The following is a 20,461-nucleotide window of genomic DNA, read 5'->3' as shown; positions in this document are numbered from 1 at the left end:
ATAAGTGATTTGGTTAAATTTTCAATTAAATTATTAAGTAAAAAAAATGATAAGGGGTTGAACGTACATAGCTTGCTGTTGTTTCTCGTATTCTGCCAGAAAAGCCAGGGCACTGGGATACTTGGAAATCACACTGGGAAATCACCAATATTTTCAAATTAATCGAAACGATTCAAGTCTAACGTTCTTTTTTTGGTGGGTGGCTCTTTGGTAGCATGTCATTTTTGTTTACCTTTCTTTTTTTAAAAAGGATTTTACGAAATTATCCTTCCATGTGCCAAAATTCGTGTTGTATTCAATTTTAATTTTTTTTTTTAGCCCAATTTTTTGCATTAGTACGGATTTAATTTGTAATTATGTAATCACTTTATTTATATTATAAATAAAATTCATCAAAAATATTACTTATTGTTTTTAACGCACTAATTATATTTTTACATTAATCAAAAATTTATTGAAATGCTGCTAAAGTTCCACCCAGCATTACTTAAAATAAGTTCAATATTCAATCATTGATTACGTGAAATAACCCTCTGTCAATTTTTTCTAGTTCATTTTGCAAAAAATTATATAAGTCTTTTTATTTAGTACCAAATTATCGAAAAACTAGTGCAGATTATTAAATTTTCTTTTGTTTAAAAAATTAATTTTTTCTTCTATTTACAATTTATTTAAATAAAAAGATTTTTTTTTAAATATAACAAAAATTGAATTTAATACGGGAATAATTGATCGAAAAAATAAATAATTTAGTATTTAAAAAAAATCTAATTTTCTCATGCCATTTTCAGTGACCAGACACAATAATATATATAAATTTAAATTTTCAGGATTTTTTTTTTTCTTGAAAAACTTACCGGCATATTGCACTTTGACTGTAGGCTGGACCCTCCGTAACGCTAAGAGCTTGGCCAACTTGTGTTTGCGTTAATCCTAAAGCAAGTCGATCAAGTTTAAATCTTTTGGAAAAATCTCTCATTTCGTCTAAATCAACTCCTTCGACAATATTACTGGTCGCTTCGTTAATTGTTGGTTGATCTGTAAATATCAATTAAAATTCCAATCATTCATTGATTCGATATATAATTCGAATTATTTCATATTTTAAAAAAAAATTATTATTTATACAATTATTTTTTAAAAAATTATAAAATTTCAATAAAAATTCTAAGATTCTGTAATCGTAAAATTTGATGATCAATATGTCCAAACATTATAAAGGGACTCTCATGATTTGCAATCTAGATTAGTTACCCCGGTTTCAGGTAATAAACTTGCAAAGTCCTTCGATCATTAATTTCCAATCAAAGTTACCAGGAAAATCATACACGGTATCTCAAGCAAGTGATAAGCGAAATTTGTAATAATTAATTTAATGTTTCAAAAGTATTTTTTTTATTCGTTCCAACCATTTTTTTTAATATTAATTTCACTAAATTGAAATTTTATTCTCGACTTATTTTACAATAGTAAATTTCGTATTATTGAAAAATAATATTAATTTATCTCCAATTTTTTTTTTGGAATATTTTGGAAATTACTTTGGGAATATTTCATTCATATTTCAAATATGAAAAATAAAACTTATTTTTAATTATCAATTTTTGAAAATACTTTTCAAGTAAGTAAATTGGGAATATTATTAATTACAGGAATATTCGACAGGGAATGTATTACTATATTTACAAAATTCGGGAAAATATTCATAGGTGGGTTTGGGGGAAAAAAAATAAAAAGTTTCTTTATAAATAACATATAAAATTGAATTTAATTAACATATTTAATTATATTTAATTAACGAGTAATGTTTAAGACGAAAGACAAGAAACTAGTTAAAAAGATAGAAAGGATTATCGTGTTTATCATGGTAAAGAGGAATAAAACTATCCGATAAGTCTAATTAGAGTAGTAGATAAATTGATAAGAGAAAACTAAAACGGAATCATGATTTATGAAAATTATTTCTCAAGTGTAATTTTAATCGCATGAATGTTTTTTGTTCCAAATATTATTACTCGAATTAATAAAATAATCGGACTATTATCAAATAAATATTTACGTCTACCAAATAATTTTTGAAAGCAAATAAAAAATAATTTGTATTTGAAGCAATAATTTCTGTATTTGAAGCAAATATATCAAATAATAATTGATACAGCTATTTATTTGATAATAGTCGATTATTAATTAAATAAATTATTTTTTCAGTATGGGAATGGGAATAATAATAGTAATAATAATAATAATAAAAAAAATAAATTTTCACACGTACTAGGTGAATCATTGAGAAGATCGTCCTCCTCATCCTTGGAACTGTGCAAACTGCTTGGCGATGCTTTGACAACTGTCATAGTTATTTCACCATTATTGTTAGCCAGTCTGTTAAGAGCGGAAGCAGCGGAAACCACACCACCGTTCAAAGGCGACGATTGCTCCTGTCTATTATCTCTATGATGTTTTTCCGTCGGCTGAAAAATAATAGTGTTGCAGATAAAAAAAAAATTTGGTTTTACAGTTACCTTTTTGCAATACAATACCCCCTTTTTGGTAATGGAATTACGTTATTAAATATTGAGAAAGAAAAACTCACCGCATAATGGTTCATATGAGTAGTATGCCGATGGGCATGTTGTTGAGGTGAAGTAGTTAAAAGTGGTTGCGATGCTTGAGCAGCTTGAACAGCCTGAGCTTGAACTGCCTGAGCCTTAACTTGAGCCTGAGCTTGCGCCTGAACAGCCTGAGCAGCCTGCAACAATTGTTGTGGCATCAACAATTGTTGACTCGCTGTACTATTACCAAGAAGATGCGGTAACGCTGCCGGATTCAATGCTAATCCCGTCGCCAAACTCGGACTCGGTACTAGAATGAAAAAAGCATTGTTAATTCCAAATCAAAATTGGGAGATTAAAAAAAATTTTTTTGAGGAAATTACCATTACTTGTTGGTGTATTCATTAAATTTTGAGGTTGTGTAATCGACTGAAGATTCGCCAATGTTGTGGAGACAACTTGTCCATTGCTTAAGGGAAAGTCGACCATTTGATTATTGACATGATTGACAGGCGCTGCAATAATCGTCTGTGTAGAAATGCCTGAAAGTATACATATATAAATTTATAGTTTAGAACTCCTATTGATTCAAAATGGTTTTGGTAAACCCATCAGAGTCTCATAGAAGGATTATTAGCCAAACCCATAGGGCAGAAATAGGCTGTTCCGGTGTATATAGTTCGTAAACTATTATCGTCATCTTAATATCGAGGTACAGGTACTGGGCTTCGAGAAGGACGCCTAATCATACTTAGAATAGTTTCAGGATTACCTCCAGCTCCGCTAATCTGATAATCCTATACACTCGCTTAATATGATTACTGATCCTTAGAAGGCACCTGTGCTATACTATATTTAAGTAAATCCAGTTTTCTCAACAAAACTTTATCGAATCTCATTAATTTATTTTTTGAAATTATTCCGATTGGTTGCAGCCAATAGAAGCAGACAGACAATAGGAAAGAGGAGATGAGATTTGTTTTTGGTTTCTTGCGAGGTGTTACAGGAACGGAATTTTTGTTGTCGCATCACGCGAATAGTCACGTGTAGAAAGGACCCTGCACTTTTTACATTGAAAATGGCTTTCAGTCAAATCTTTTGAAACTCTGTTGTTTTGTAGTTTAAGGCTTCCTGAACAAAAAATCCTTATGCCAAAATTCAATCCTACACTAAGAGAAGAAAAGCACGGAATCTGAAATAGAGAAGTTCAGCATCTGTACACCAAGTTGAGCGCAGCAGCAGCGTCACTGTGTGATAAATGCCGTACTAAAATGTGAAATGGATGTTGTGCTTGGTGGTTCTAACTTGGCAGCGATAGTGACCGGACGGAATTTATTCCGGCACTCCATACATTTAACATTGATTTTGTTCTACCTTTGATTTGTTCAAATAAGTTTTAGTTCATTTTTAGCCAAGTTCTGTGCTGTGAATATATATGATTTGTTCTGCTTTTAAAAGCAACTTTTTAACCTTTTTTTTTAAACCGTTCGTTCTACCACGTGCTCTCCGAGGTGTTCTTCGAAGTTTGTTCTAATCCTGATGTGTGACTTCTATCCTCGCCCATTGTAATCTTTTTGTGAAATATCCAAATTTTTTGTGTCACCCTGAGGACCCATTTTATTGTTTTATTCATGACTTTTCATGAATTTTACTGGTTGTATCTGAGTTTGAAGTGACTCACTATTATCGTGCTGTGACCTCTGCTGTTTATAATGCTTTGTGGAACTATGTAAACATCTTTTGTATATCTGCGGTGTCACCTTGCAGTGTTGTGGTCTTCGACAGTTTAATATCTTAACTGTTGTTTAGTCCTAATAGCGTTTTATACTTTTATAATATGAATTTGGACAAGAACTTTCTAATTTTTATGATTGTTAAACATCTGCTGTGCAAATGTTTAGTACGAAAACAAAAATATTATTCTTAATCCTTAAATGGTGAGCAATTGAGTTATTTAGTTAGGATTTTTACCTTCGATTGTAAATACATTCTACATCGACTATTTTATAACTATAAGCTCCTTTTCAAAGTTTAAGAACTCATTTAGTTTATTAGGGGTAAGGAATATGTACCCATGTCGGCGCGCCAACATCGACCCTTTGTACCGAAATCCAGGTAATTTTAGTATCATTTTCAACTATTGTAACTTCGTTAATTTTCGTTCATTTTCGCAATATTTCGGAAAATAAAATACATACTCCACTTCCATACTTTTGAAAAAGACATCACTATTCGTCCGACCGTCTCTTGAAGTTGAGCTCTCGCTAAACCAACAATATTTAAGATGTAAACGCGAATCATATTTTTTTTCGTCCTTTTAATTGTACATTAGGTTAAATATTTAATTGAATAAATAAGTTTATATTTATCTAAAATATAACAAAAACCGAATCAAATTTTATTTCAATTTCTAACCTATTTTAATTCAGTCACACTAATGAAGAACTGTATACCCCTTATTCAAGGTTTAAGTATATTTAAGGTCTTTGAAATCCGGTGTGAACATTTTCCCCCCTTACAAGTACAATTGATGTTTCTCACTCAATCTGAGTTTATGTCTCATTGTTTTACCCAAAGGGAGCTCGACTTCAGTAGTCTTACTTTAACCTTCCATGGTTTTAATTTTCTGATAGAAAGTTAAAAACTGTTATTGAGATCAATTATATATATATATATATTTCAATGTATGCCCTATACGCTTAGAATTCAATTCTCGCATGTATTCTTCTCATGGGAATTTATTATGATTCATGAATGAATTCAACGTATGGCAAATTCATTTTCCTTGTACTCGACTTGTCCATTTCCAAGCGAACAATATATTTGATTCAATCTCAAATTTCCTATAAGCTGGATTTACTTTGCTGTTTTCTAACCTGTATTACCAACAGTGTAGCATATAGTGTATTCTAGAAATTTTTCGTCTTCTAAGTTTATTGTTCTGACAGTTGGCTAAGCCTCAAGTCATTTAAGAAGAAGAAGAAGGTGTTGTGCTTGGCTTGAGTATAGATACTGTACACAGATATGGAACTGTTTAGAAGTACAGTATCTGTCGGTCGCTATGAGACAGATTCCGTATAACTTAGTTCACACCGCTGCCGCGATGCTAGAGCTTAGTATCTGAACTATGAACGACACCAACTGAACAAAACTAAAGAACGGATACTGACACCCATTTTACACGTCCGGCGTTCGTCACAGTACGGATTTTGTGCTTTTCATCTCTCAGTGTATGAGTAGTTTTTTAGCTACAGCACTTTAAAGTTAAAAAATAATGTATTTATGAATGTTTTCTTTTTCACAAATGAATCAAAATCGCTCAAAATCTGTTAATCGGGGGTTTTTGGGGTCGCTGAGTACGAATCTGTGCTCAGAATTTCGGAATTCAAAATAGCGGATCCAATATGACGGACGCCCTTTCCTATTGTGTTAGATTAGGTTTAACAATTTTTTATTCGTTTATTACTTCAATTCTTTCTTCCTGTCGTATTCAGCGATCCCAAAAACCCCCGAATAATGATTTTGAAGTGAATTCAAGTGATTTTTCGAAAGCGTGTCCGCCATTTTGAATTCCGAAATTCTGAGCACAGATTCGTACTCAGTGACTTCGAAAACCCCCGATTAACAGATTTTGATTCATTTGTGAAAAAGAAAACATTCATAAATACATTATTTTTTAACTTTAAAGTGCTGTAGCTAAAAAATTACTCATAGGATTGAATTTTGGCATAAGGATTTTTTGTTCAGGAAGCCTTAAACTATAAAACTACAGAGTTTCAAAAGATTTGGCTGAAAGCCATTTTCAATGTAAAAAGTGCGGGGTCCAAACCCTACCAGGGTTTTAGTAGGATATTATTATCTGGCCTCGATCAGGGCAAATGTGGATTTCCTAATCAGTACCACATAAGGCACGGGTTTGCATTAAAATCCGATTAGGTCCCGATCTGAGCCATAGTAAAATTTCTACACGAAGTTGGATCGCGGTTATTATTAAAAATATCCACGACTGATTTGAATTGGGATAGTTGGTTTGAAATGGAAGAAAGTAAGATGGACATGGAAGAGTAAATTAGAAACTGTAGGCAACAAGCTGGCGTTCAGCTGCAACTTGGAAGTTAACCTCTAGAAGGTTTCTGTAGTGACCGACACTTAACATCATTCTCTCGATGAAAACTTTTGAATTCAAGAGTTAGAGGAAGCCATTCAATTGACGAAGCGTGTTACTCGTGAAGCTTATAATTCCATCGGTCCACGAGGACTGGTTTGATGTATATATATATACATACATGCACCTATATTTCGTGATAACTTGAATCCATTTAACCGGAATCCTAGAAGTTGTTGTCTATTGACAGAGAATGGAAGTCAGCAACTTGGTTAGAAACGAAGTTAGCGAGGAAGAACCACAATCAATATAATAGCGGAGGCAAAATTCGCTGTGTGTTCGAGGCTAGCCCAGGGTTAGCTGGACAAGTGTTAGTAATGGTCGAGAGGGTTTGTGAAGGACAGAGAAGATAGGGTATAAATGGGAGTTGGAGGAGGATGACGTCGTGGTGGTGGTGGTGGTGGTGGTCGAGAGTCGAGAAAGGGGGATGGTAGTGAGACGTTAATTATACATTGAAATTAGTTGCAGAGTTTGCCCTGTGCTTGCTAGTCTAGGGGGCCACACTAAGTATGGAAGGACGGCACCGGTTTTGGTCCCGCACTGGATGGTCCGAAGCTATGGTCAGAGATAGCCGATATTATAACGGCGCAAACTCGATTGTGTAATATTATGCAGACCCCTCTCTGCTCTTCCCCCCTTCAAAGTGTGATTAGGACTTTATCCTAACTCATACCAAAATCCCAACTTACGTTATAGCGACGGATTGAAAACGTCTCACCGGCGGGAAGCATTAGAACGAAATCATGTTATTTGCATTTTCAATCCCTCGTTACAAATATATTCAAATAGCTAAACAATTTTGGCTACATTTTCAAAAAATTATTGCTTTAATTTTTGAATTAATTTTAATTGAATTCTTAATACAGAATTTGTTGTTGGATTAAATTTTTTGTTTGGTTATTTTCTTTTATTGATCGAAGAGATTTAAACAAGTGGAAATAAAATAAATGACTCACCCTGAGAAGTTTGTATAAGAAGTTGGGCATGCTGAACATTTTGAATGAATTGACCCGACAATAAAATTAACGTCGGCACCGTAACGGGTTGAGGTTGAGAGAGAAGTTGAGGAAGTGTCGCCATGGGGGCCGAACTTGGCGGTGGCAAAAGATGAGACGCCACCGTTGTACTTGATGGAGTTGGTACTGTTCCGGCTGTCGAAATGAAAAAAAATTTCACAAATACATAAAAAAAAATTTCTAAACAAAAAATAATATTAAAAAAAAATAAATGTATTTAAAAATAAAAAAAATATATTTAAAAACGGAAACTTGAATAATTAAAAATAAAATCATTCGTTAATTAAATATGACAAATTATTTTCTCTCTTTTTCAAAAGTGAAGAATTAAATAAATAATTAAAAAATGAATTAAATAAAAAATTAAATGAAAAATTAAATAAAGAACCAAATAAAGAATCGAATATAAAATTAAATATAGAAACAAATAAAGAATCAAATATAAAATCAGAGGAATATAAAATTAAATATAGAACGATACAAATAGATCAAAACGATAAATGTACAGATACGAAACATAAAGTCAGTTACCATAATAATTAGATATAAATGATTTTGTAATTTGCTTTACATGATATTATTAAATTTTATTTTTTTCAACAAAGAGAGATTTCAAATAAAATTATATTTGTCGACTTGATGAATTCTTTAGACTCTTTAGAGAAGCAATTATTGTTAAACAGTCAAATATTAAGCAATGAAATTCTGAGATGATAATACAAAAATAACTCATATTTTGAAAGGAATTGTATATATATATAGTTTAAATATTTATAAATACAAACCTGACGAACTAACTGTGAGATTTAGTGGAGTATTAATTAATTGATTATTAGTTAATCTTGCCATTCCTTGAAGACCAGCCGCCAATGATGCTACTTGAGGTAAATTTTGTAAATTAGCCAAATTTTGATGATTCAAAAGAGTCACCATGTCAGCCACTGTAATTAGAACATTTTTCTTTTTTCACTCAATAAAAAATAAATATATTTTAGAATTTGTTAAGATTCAAAATAAAAAAAAAAGTGAAATTTAATTTTTTCTCATATAAAACAAAAAAAAAAAATGAATTTACTTGTGCCATTGAGATGAGCTTGAGCTGCACGTTTTACATGGTCCAAATTTTCCGGAGAAGGACTTCGTCGTCTTTTCCTTTTCATCCCTTCCAAAATCATTTGATGTTCTTGTAAAGTAACTGAGGCTGGCTCTGGACTTCCATTACTACTTCTGTCACTCTCCTAGAACAGAATATGAAAAATGTTAAAATTATAAATATTTTTTATAGTTAATTTTTAATTTTATAAAAAAATATAATCTTGCGATTATATTGAAAAAAAAAATGGAGAAAATAATTATCAATTTCATTTTCTTTAATTTACGTGTCTAAAAAAAAAACGATCGAGCATCGAAACATTAACATGAGTGCATGGTTAACGTATGTGTCGCCTTTTTATTGCGAATATTGAATTTAACGTTGAAAATTGATTAATATTCATTTACGACACTCGTTGGCGGAATTGTCGGATTTTGAAATGCGAAAATGGCAAAAGTGGAATGAGCATTGATAGAAATTTAATAATTTTTACCAACAAAAATTTCACATAGAAATTGCATTTTTGCCCGTCAAGATGAAAAAAAGAACACGTTTCAATGAATTGCATATTTTATCTTTTATCGACGCTTTATGCCCTGATTTAATTGCAAAAAAAAAATAAGGCAGGTTTTATTTTTCATTTGAATTTAAAAAAAAAATTTATTTTTTAAATATTCTCGTAATATCGTTAAATATTAAAGAAAATCTTTAATAATTAGAAATAAAATAAAAGTTTAGAAATGAAAAATATTTAATACATTTATTTTTAAATTATTAAAAAAAGTTTCAGGTGAAAAAGAATATTTTTTTTTCCCAAAGAAATAAAATGGTAATAAATTAAACACGGGGCAAAAAAAAAAAAAAAAAAAACTAGTAACGAACTATGTGTTTGTAGAAATGTAAAAAAAATCACCTCGTGTGGTCCTCTTTTTTTTCATGTGGAGCGGGGGTTGGTTGATTAAAATTGAAGGGCGATTTTTCGGGGAAATCGCAGGACATTTGGGGATTACAAGAGTGGTGGCGCTTTGTCGTATAAAAAATAGGTAAAAAGCGCGGTACAAACGACAATCGCCTCCATCGGAGAAATGCGGTTCAATTTTTTTTCGCGTAAATTCGTAAATACGCCCGGTAGGCAGACTATGCATTCACCCATATACATACGGTATAGCAACCGCAGTCAAGGGGATTAGCGAAACACGCGAGCCTCGGTGATTTTGCTTATAAAAGTGCCGAGAATAATGTGTTATCTCTTCACTCGAGAACATGTCAATAATTTCTCCCCCGCTCAAAAAAAAGGAAAAAAAAAAATTATTTTTCTAATAACACTCGCAAAAGTTAAAAGTATTTTTTTTCAGTAGTCAGACAAAAATGTTTATATTTTCGAATTTTTATGAGTAGTAAATAACAATTTTAGTGAGACAGAAAATTTAAAATTCTTCTATTTTGGTTATCAGTAGTGTAAAGACAGTTTTAGTCAGACTAAACGTTTTAGATTTTTTTACAAATTAATATATTTTTAGTAGATAATTTTAGTTTTTAGTAGAAAAAGGAAATTTAGGCAGACAATTTTTCTGATGTTACACTTTTTATTAATTTTGTATTAGTAGTCGTAGACAGTTTTAGTCGGGCAAAAAAATTTATTACACTGAGAAAAAAATTCGTTTGAAGCAACCAAATTTTGGTTAAATCAACAAAATAAATGCATTGATATACAATTAACCAAACATTTGGTTGCATAAACCAAATGTTTATTTAGCTCAATCAAATTTTTTCTTTGTTCAAAAAATTTTTTAAAATAAACCAAACAGTTATTTAGATCAAATAAATATTTATTTGAATTAAACAAATTTTGTTTGAACTAACCTAAAAATTGGGTTAAATATAAAAAAATGGTACATTTGGTTCAAACATATCTTTTTTCTGAGTGTAGTAAATGTAAGTTTCAGTCAGACAAAATTTTTACGAATTATAATTTTTAAAAAAGTCGTATAGTTTTAGTCAGACAAAATTTTACTGAATGCTAACTTTGATAAAAGTAGTAAAAAACAGTTTCAGCAAACAAATTCTTTCAGTATTTGTTTCAGTAGTAAATGTTAGTTTCAACCAGAAAATATTTTTCCGAATCCTAATTTTAATTTTAGTAGTAAAGGCCAGTTTCAACAAGACAAAAATCTAACGAATTTTTCCAGTTTTGGTATTAGTAGTAAATGTCAGTATCAGTCAGACAAATTTTTTCCAAATTCAAATTTGTTAAAAAAGTAGTAAAACATAATTTTAGTCAGACAAAATTTTACTGAATGCTAACTTTGATATAAGTAGTAAAAAACAGTTTCTGCGAACAAATTCTATCAGTATTTGTTTCAGTAGTAAATGTTAGTTTCAACCAGAAAATATTTTTCCAAATCCTAATTTTAATTTTAGTAGTAAAGGCCAGTTTCAACAAGACAAAAATCTAACGAATTTTTCCAGTTTTTGTATTAGTAGTAAATGTCAGTATCAGTCAGACAAAATTTTTCCAAATTCAAATTTGTTAAAAAAGTAGTAAAACATAATTTTAGTCAGACAAAATTTTTCCGAATCTTAATTTTAATTTTAGTAGTAAAGGCCAGTTTCAACAAGACAAAAATCTAACGAATTTTCCCAGTTTTGGTATTAGTAGTAAACGTCAGTATTGGTCAGACAAATTTTTTCCAAATTATAATTTATTGAAAAAGTAGTAAAACATAATTTTAGTCAGACAAAATTTTTTCAAATCCTAATTTTCATAACAGTAGTAAATTCTAAAACAAAAAACTAATTTAAATTAGTAATCATTTTTACTAATTCAGATTTAGAGAGTACAAGAAAATTTTAGCCAGACAAAAATTTTCCAAAACAAATAATAAATAACATTATCAGGAAAAAAATTTAAGAAATAAATTATCACCTTTTATCTCTAAGTTAGGAAAAATTGGTAACCAAAAAAAAAAAAGAGTTAAAATTCACATTTACCAAAAAAAAAAAAGGAGGGACGACTAATAAAAAAGGAAGAAAAGTACAGATTCGAAAATATAGAAATAAACATTGCTTATCGACTTGGGCACATTTTTTTTTAGCATTGCGATATTCTCGTTTGGCGATCGCGCAAAAACGCAAGTTTTTTGCAATAAAGTCATTTAACCCCCGCCGTTGAGTTATAACTCGCGCGCATATATGTGGAGGGTTTTTGCTCTCGTTGCTTTGGGTTCCGTCCATTGATTAGTATTAATGACTTACTGCACTCATTTCGTCCGAATAAAAGTAATTGGATTTGGCGCTTCGGCCTCGAATCGTTGCCGCCACTAGCAACCGATATGCGCCCTGAAACTCCCTCCCCCCTTCAAAAAAAAAAAAAAAAAAAAAAAAAACACAAAAAAACAAAACGACGCGCGTGTAAAAATACATTAATATCTGTTTGCGCTTAATAAACGATAGAAGTGCACGCGTTTTTGAATTTTTGGACTAATGGCTCAGAATATAGCCTGATATAAATGTATATCTACGCATTTTTTTTATATACGATAATCTACGTACTTCTTTCACCCCTCCCCCCTCTGGTGTACCATTAACTCATTCCCTTTCAGTTACAATATCATTTTTAGATTTGGGTCGTCATCGTTTATGTTTACTGCCAATTTTACAATAACCATTATTAAAATTTTTCGTAAAATTCAGAATTCTTTTTTTTTTAATTTCTTTTGTTTGTTTTAGAATATAGTATAAATTTTCTTGATCCCTAATATATTTTTTTTATATTTTTCATTATAAATTAAAATATTGAAGCATTATTTTCATTAAAAGTATTTTTTTTGCCTCATTCCGATTGTTCATATAAATTCCAATGTCAATAACAATGTTTGCCTCTGATATTGCGATGAAAAATGTTATGAATGAATAAATAAATGAACGTTGGTCAGTTGTAAATATACTGATGCATAACGCTTGATTCAATTATGAAATTGATCTGGGTTATTACGAAATACCAGTTCTATTTGTAAATTTTCAAAATCACATTGTAATTATACTCAAGTTAAACAAGTTGTTAGTTATATAAAATTTATCATTGTTAAATTTACTGATTAAAATTTTCAAATTTATTCTCAATTGGACAGAAAAAAAAAGAGTTTAAATAATATATTCACTCTAATTCAAATATAATTTTGATACAAATGATAATAATAATTATAATTAATTAAATTATAATAACTCATTTCTAGTAAAGAAAAATGGTTTTTAAAAAAATTAATTTACGAATATTAAAATTATGTTAATATTAACAACATTTTTTTTCAAGTACAAAATTTGCGGATTTTTAAAAAATTGTAAATACTCATTATCATAATAATTTGTATAGCACAGGGTCTTTAATGAATTGAGGTACTTGTGTGCTTTTAATTATTTGTCTAATTTTATTGCCTCTTGTTGCTCATTATTTTCAGGCTGAAAGAAAAGTTAATTGGAATTGGAGTTTCATTATATATAAACATATTACAAGACAGTTTTTTTTTTTTGATCTGAAAAGTGAGATTTGAAAAAATTATTTTTATGACAGAATGAGAAACGATTGCAGACGCCTATTTTGCTAAGCGAAGAAGATTGTAAACAAGCACATTGTATTCAGAATATAAACAAGCTAATTCGTTCCGACACATCGGGATTCGTTGAGGCAATAAAAGCTTAGATAAAAGCGCAGACCGTGGACGATGCACGGGTACGTCGAAATCGCGCCATATAAAGTATTCCTGAGGAGATTATCATTCGTACGTTTTCATTTTTATAGCTCTATTTATCCTTATCTGTCCAGATGCGTACGAACAAAAAAAAAAAAATATTTTTATCCTTTCTGATTTTTTTTTTTATCATCAAAACTTGAATTACTAATTGCAAGTATAAAATTATATACTTATTTGCAATTTTGTTTTGCAAAGAGAAAATTTAATTACAATTTTTATAATATATTATATTTTGTATAGTAAATAATTTTTTTTATGACCTTAAATGAAATTTAAAAATATTTTCTCTAAACAAAATTTCTTTTAATAAAAGAAATACATATGCATTTTAAATAATGTTTATTTATTTTTATTTTCTACAAATAATATATAAAAACATACATTTCTTCCGACCAAATTGATAAATATTTTAATTTAAAAAAAAAAAAATAATTTTTTTCCACAGAATAAGTGCGTGTATTTATGTGTGTATGTGTTTAAAACGAATCAGGTTGGACTCGTTAATTTAAAATTTTATTTCTTCCAGTTAAGTGGACTGATATTCAATTTAAACAAGTTATTTCTTTTAATGAAATTAGTTTTTTTTTTTTAAACATTGTATTAGTGAAGATTAAATAATTGTTTATTTTTTCTTCTATATATATAGAGAGCCAAATGAATAATACAAGTGTAAATTCATTAACTAATTATTCATTCGTACAAAAAAAAAGTCCCCTACTCTTTTTGTAAATTATATTTATTAAATTATAAGTAAAAATTAAAATAATAATAATACTTCTGTACGATGGAATAATAATAATAATAATAATAATATGTAAATATTTATTTAAACCCACTTGGAAAGATTCCCCGGAAAGTGACCCCTGGGGGTCGATTACGTAACTTTCCCACTTCCCACATTTTACATTCCACATCTCACTTCCCACATCCTATATTTCACATCTCACTTCCCATATTTCATATCCCACTTCCCATATTGCACACCCCACTTCCCACATTTCACATCTCACTTCCCATATTTCATATCCCACTTCCCATATTTCACATCCCACTTCTCACTTCCCATATTTCATATCCCACATCCCACTTCCCATCTTTCACATACCACATCCCACATCCCACTTCCCACATTCCACTTCCCATATTTCACATTCCACATCTCACTTCCCACATTTCACATCCCACTTCTCACATTTCACTTTTCACACTTCACATCTCACATTGTACATTACACTATTCTTATCACGCTTCCCACCTTTTATATCCCACTTCTCACATCTCTCCCATTTCCCACAAGATGTTGGATGTGGGAAGTGGTATGTAAAATGTGGGAAGTGAGAAGTGGGATGTAAAATGTGGGAAGTGAGATGTGGGAAATGGGATGTGGGAAGTGAGATGTAGGAAGTGAGATGTTGGATGTGGGAAGTGGTATGTAAAATGTGGGAAGTGAGATGTAAAATGTGGGAAGTGGGATGTAAAATGTGGGAAGTGAGATGTGGGATGTAAAATGTAGGATGTGGGATGTAAAATGTGGGAAGTGAGATGTGGGAAGTGGGATGTAAAATGTGGGAAGTGGGATGTAAAATGTGGGAAGTGGGATGTATGAAGTGGGAAAGTTACGTAATCGACCCCCTGGAGGTTCTATTAGAATTCCGCCGGAACATCCAACGTAATTCCGTCGGAATTCCATCGGAGTTCCAAAGAATTTCCAATGGGATTCCGCCGAAATTCCGATTAATTTTTTTTTTCAAAATTTTTAGAATCCTAATTCCGTCGGAATCCCATTGAAAATTCTTTAAAACTCCGATGGAATTCCGACGGAATTACGTTGGAAGTTCCGGCGGAATTCTGATAGAATCTCCAGGGGTTCACTTTCCGGGAAATCTTTCCAAGTGGGAATTAAAAAATGATAAAAAAGTAAATTTATTTTGTTGTAAGTAAATTAAAAGAATTAAAAAAAATTTTTTTTTTCTATTCACCTTGAACTAATATTTGCACTCGAGGGGAAAAAAAATGAATATCTAGTGAGAATTTAAATCTAATCATTGAGGAAACAATGAATTTCCAACAGGCCGGAATCTTGCCAACATTATACATAGCAGTGGGTCGCAATTATCACGTGGTCATTGCAAACCAGTGTTATCAGTAGTAGAGAACTGACCGTCCCTCGACTCAGGGTTCGCTTTGTCTGTAAGTGTAATTAGTTCAGGGTGGGGTTCCTAGCTCGGTATTCGTGAGGCGGGGGGGGGGGTTGAAGTAGGAGGGTTAGTTCATCCTATACACTGTCTCCCATAGAATCCTTCTCTCTCTCTCTCTCCCTCTCACCCCCTGCCACCCATCCTCAACCTTATTTATATGCAAATGAGCTTCATTTCGCGATATTAATGTTCCCATCCGAACCATGGGATGCGCGCCCCGAAAGGGTGCGAGGATACGCGGAAAAGGGTTCGTTTCGCGTTCATATGCTTACGCTCGTTTCATTCGCTCTTGGTTTTGGTGAGAGCATCGAAATTGCCTGAGCTACAACCCGCTTATGCACCCTCTTTAATATAAAATCTTATATTATATATATATATATATATTATTATTATTAAAATGGGGATTATACTTTCAATCGAAAAAAAAGAGGAATTAATTTTATTTTTTAATTTACTTCTCTCTTTTTACAATTGAAGTAATTATTTTTTTCTGTCAATATAATAATTAATCAATGATTTTTATGAGGAAAAAAAATTTCTTGTATTATCTACATGATTTCATGTGTTATTTACAAATTGCAGTTGTATAGTATCCACAAAACAGCTTGATTTTGGGAAATACACAAATTCGACTTGTAGACAAAAAATTTTTTGGCGCACACTAATTTTTTTTGTGAAAAAAATTTTGTAATCTTCCTAAACCTGTTGGAAACACTATTTTCTTTGTTTACTCTCTAAATCTCAATCAGTTTTCTACTAATGAAAGAGTACGGATTCGTTTACCAATTGAATTAGTAACAGTTTTGACTCTTTTTTAGTAGAAAACTACTAATTCATGGAGTAAATCGGCTTACTAATTTAAAATCGTAAAAAATACGATTTACTTCATGAATTAGTAGTTTTCTACTAGCAATTAGTAGTTTACTACTAAAAAAGAGTCAAAACTGTTACTAATTCAATTGGTAAACGAATCCGCACTCTTTCATTAGTAGAAAATCTACTAATTCAGATTTAGAAAGTACAGCACAGTTTTTACAATTTGTCTATTCTAGAATTGGAGTTGTGGCTTTTTTCGTGTAATAAAAGTTGTAAAATTCTCCTATACTTTGGTAATAAAAAATATATTTTGTACTCTCTAAATCTGAATTAGTAGTTTTCTACTAATTAATCAGTTTTACTACTAATTGGTAAACGAATGTTTACAAATTGCATTAGTAACAGTTTTTACTAATTTTTAGTAAAAAACTACTAATTGCTAGTAGAAAACTACTAATTCATGGAGTACATCGGCTTACTAATTTAAAATAGTAAAAGATACGATTTACTCCATGAATTAGTAGTTTTCTACTAAAAAAGAGTCAAAACTGTTACTAATTCAATTGGTAAACGAATCCGCACTCTTTCATTTGTAGAAAATCTACTAATTCAGATTTAGAAAGTACAGCACAGTTTTTACAATTTGTCTATTCTAGTATTGGAGTTGTGGTTTTTTTCGTGTAATAAAAGTTGCAAAATTCTCCTATAATTTGGTAAAAAAATTAAAAATATATTTTGGACTCTTTAAATCTGAATTAGTAGTTTTCTACTAATTAATCAGTTTTTCTACTAATTGGTAAACGAATGTTTACAAATTGAATTAGTAACAGTTTTGACTAATTTTTAGTAGAAAACTACTAATTGCTAGTAGAAAACTACTAATTCATGGAGTAAATCGTATTTTTTACTATTTCAAATTAGTAAGCCGATGTACTCCATGAATTAGTAGTTTTCTACTAGCAATTAGTAGTTTTTTTTACTAAAAAATAGTCAAAACTGTTACTAATTCAATTGGTAAACGAATACTCACTCTTTCATTAGTAGAAAACTATAAATTCAGATTTAGAGAGTAGAATTATATTTTATATATAAGATACTCATTTACACTGAGAGAAACGGTTGGTTCCGAGTACCATTTCGTTAGTAAGAGTATTTTTGCTAATTTATATTAGTTACTGTTCCCATTTAGTTAGTCAGCCTAACTATTTAATTAGTAAAGTAACTAATTAAACAGATAAACAAAATAATTAGTTACTCTCTAAATCTGAATTAGTAAAATTAGTGACTCACTTTTTGCTTCTGAATTAATAAAATTTTACTAACAATTAGTAAAATTTAACTAATTTAGAAGCAAAAAGTGAGTCACTAATTCAAATTAGTAAACATTTTCACTAATTCAGATTTAGAGTGTAGAATGTAGAAATTCTATTAAAATTTTTTTTAAGCAATTTTTTAGCTACATAAATTCAGATCAAAAAACTATTTTTACTGAACGGAGAATCACTATTTTTAACATATAACAAAACAAAAGGATATAAAATTTTTTTTGGTTAATTTTTGTTTAAACTAATAATTATTAGAATTTGACGAAATGACCATTTTGTTGTATTTGGATTATACATGTAGAATGAAATTTGCGTGATTCGTGGGATTGGAAATAAGTCGTGAAGTTGGCACGCTCTAAATATCACCCCCCCCCCTCCCCTCCTCTTTTACCTCCTTTCGCGGAGTGGCTCTTAGGCGGTTATATACTCAACATTCTCTACAATCTACCCTTTCTATCGGTCCTAATTTATGTTGAGTAAGGTAACAGCTAACCCGGCAGCCCGCCTTGGTGCACATAGGAAAGGCTCGGTAATGTTTCAAGTGGCTTGTCTGTTGTTAATTTACCCCGCTGGGGGCTTGATGGGGGTCTGTCTACCCGCTTACCCGACCGTTACGATAAATCGGTCACGGTAGATACGTTATAGTACGTATAGGTGAATATTCTCTCTCTCTCTCTCTTTCTCTTTCTCTTTCTCTATATATGTATATACACTTTGAAGAAAACCTGATCGCAGTTATATCAGTCCAATTTCATTTATAAATCTCTTTCGCGTCCTTTTAATATACACGCCCTTATAAACACCTTTTGGTTCTCCATTGACACTTTCCAACCAGTTTCCCTCGACAAATTGAATATAATTACACTACACGCACGCGAATGCATTATTTTCTTTTTAAATTCACTTTTGCTCTATTTACAAAACAAGGCGGTGCAAATCGTTCGCAAATAAATTTTATACATTTCAAAAAAAAAAAAATTGTGCACAACTAATTTTAGAGAAAATAAATTCTATAGAATAAAGTATACTCTCGAAATCTAAATTAGTAAAAACTAATTTAAATTAGTGACTCACTTTTTGGTTTAAAATTAGTAAAATTTTACTAATTGTTAGTAAAAGTTACGAATAATTAGTAAAAATTTACTAATTCAGAAGCAAAAAGTAAGTCACTAATTCAAATTAGTAAACATTTTTTACTAATTTAGATTTAGAGAGTAAAATTAAATTATAAATTTAAATTTGACTAATTGTTAGAAAAAGTTACTAATAATTAGTAAAATTTTACTAATTGAGAAGCAAAAAGTGAGTCACTAATTCATATTAGTAAACTTTTTTACTAATTTAGATTTAAAGAGTATAAAAAAAAAATTTACTACCAAATTGGTAAAATTTAACTAATTTAAAAGCAGAAGTCACTAATTTAAATCAATTAAAATTCTCATTTAAAAAAAGAGTATATTTAATTAAAAAACTGAGATCCCAACAATAAAAATAGAAAAAAAGAATAAAAATTTGAGTTAGTAAAAACTAATTTAAATTAATGTCTCAATTTTTGCTTTAGAATTAGTTAAATTTGACTAATTGTTAGAAAAAGTTACTAATAATTAGTAAAATTTAACTAATTCTAAAGCAAAAAGTGAGAGTCACTAATTTAAATTAGTAAAGTTTTTTACTAATTCAGATTTAGAGAGTATAAAAAAAATGATACAGTAATTTTTTTAATTTAAAAATTACAATAAATTTTGAGGTGCTACATTTATTTTTAAAATAAAAAGTCTCAGTGTATACCAAATTGTGCGCCACGCGGAGAATCGTATATATATATATTTTTTTACATATATGAGATTTTAAAGTCAAAGAAGGTCCATATGATCCCTTTAGTGATGCGCGAACTCAATTCTCAACCCTCGGAAAACTTAATTACCGACGACTCCTCACTGTAGAATAATTCGAAATACGAATAAACGTTTGTGTCGTGGGATTTGCATTTAATGGATATTAAAATGAATGACCATCGCTCATTAAGAATGCGTGGCATCGCTCGTGATAAAATCACGGGTAATGAAGTCGTGACGCAATCTTACTTGTAAATGGATCCTTCATTATATTTTTCGATATATTTTTTTTAATTTTTTCTCTTTTTTTTCAAACTTATTGAAATAATATCAACATTAGTTATAATCAAATTTAAAATACAAATTATTTTCATCATTAAATATTAAAATAATATATAATTATTTTTCATTCATTCGAAAAAAGTGTAAAAATCCGTTATTCTCTTTATTCGAGAATATTAAATAGCCCGGAGGGTAAAAAAAACAAATATATATATATATTTTTTTTCCAAAACAAATTTTAATGTTTGCAATTATATTTGAAGCAAGTTTTGAAGATATTAATAAGCGCACAGTTATAATGCTCAATCTATATTCAATCGTAAATTAAACTGTCATATCTCCTTTTTCAAATTGTAATGGAGTACATATAAATGTATATATATATATATATATATAGTGAGTGGTTAATGAAGCAGAAGAGCTGGGAGTAA

General features: G+C 30.2%; 1 protein-coding gene across 4 annotated transcripts in view; it reads right to left on the bottom strand.

Annotated features, from left to right (window-relative positions):
* The window catches only part of LOC127288403 (POU domain, class 6, transcription factor 1), a 164,741-nt gene that overhangs the window by 10,426 nt on the left and 133,854 nt on the right, over positions 1 to 20,461 (bottom strand). For 3 of the 4 annotated variants that reach the window (XM_051315817.1, XM_051315816.1, XM_051315818.1), the window contains exons 3-9: positions 8,806 to 8,968; positions 8,516 to 8,671; positions 7,671 to 7,865; positions 2,933 to 3,091; positions 2,591 to 2,859; positions 2,273 to 2,468; positions 858 to 1,038 (exon numbers count right to left, since the gene is read on the bottom strand). In XM_051315817.1, coding sequence (XP_051171774.1) covers positions 858 to 1,038; positions 2,273 to 2,468; positions 2,591 to 2,859; positions 2,933 to 3,091; positions 7,671 to 7,865; positions 8,516 to 8,671; positions 8,806 to 8,968 — 1,319 coding nt within the window. Of the gene's footprint in view, positions 1 to 67; positions 134 to 857; positions 1,039 to 2,272; positions 2,469 to 2,590; positions 2,860 to 2,932; positions 3,092 to 7,670; positions 7,866 to 8,515; positions 8,672 to 8,805; positions 8,969 to 20,461 lie in introns of all 4 variants that reach the window. The other variant, XM_051315819.1, reaches the window with a different exon arrangement.

Source organism: Leptopilina boulardi, unplaced genomic scaffold (genome assembly GCF_019393585.1).
Source record: "Leptopilina boulardi isolate dan_hultmark-lab unplaced genomic scaffold, ZJU_Lbou_2.1 LbouV2_386, whole genome shotgun sequence".
In the NCBI taxonomy this organism is placed as follows: domain Eukaryota; kingdom Metazoa; phylum Arthropoda; class Insecta; order Hymenoptera; family Figitidae; genus Leptopilina; species Leptopilina boulardi.
Note: the sequence above shows the minus strand (reverse complement) of the source record. Positions and strands in the feature narration are given on the sequence as shown.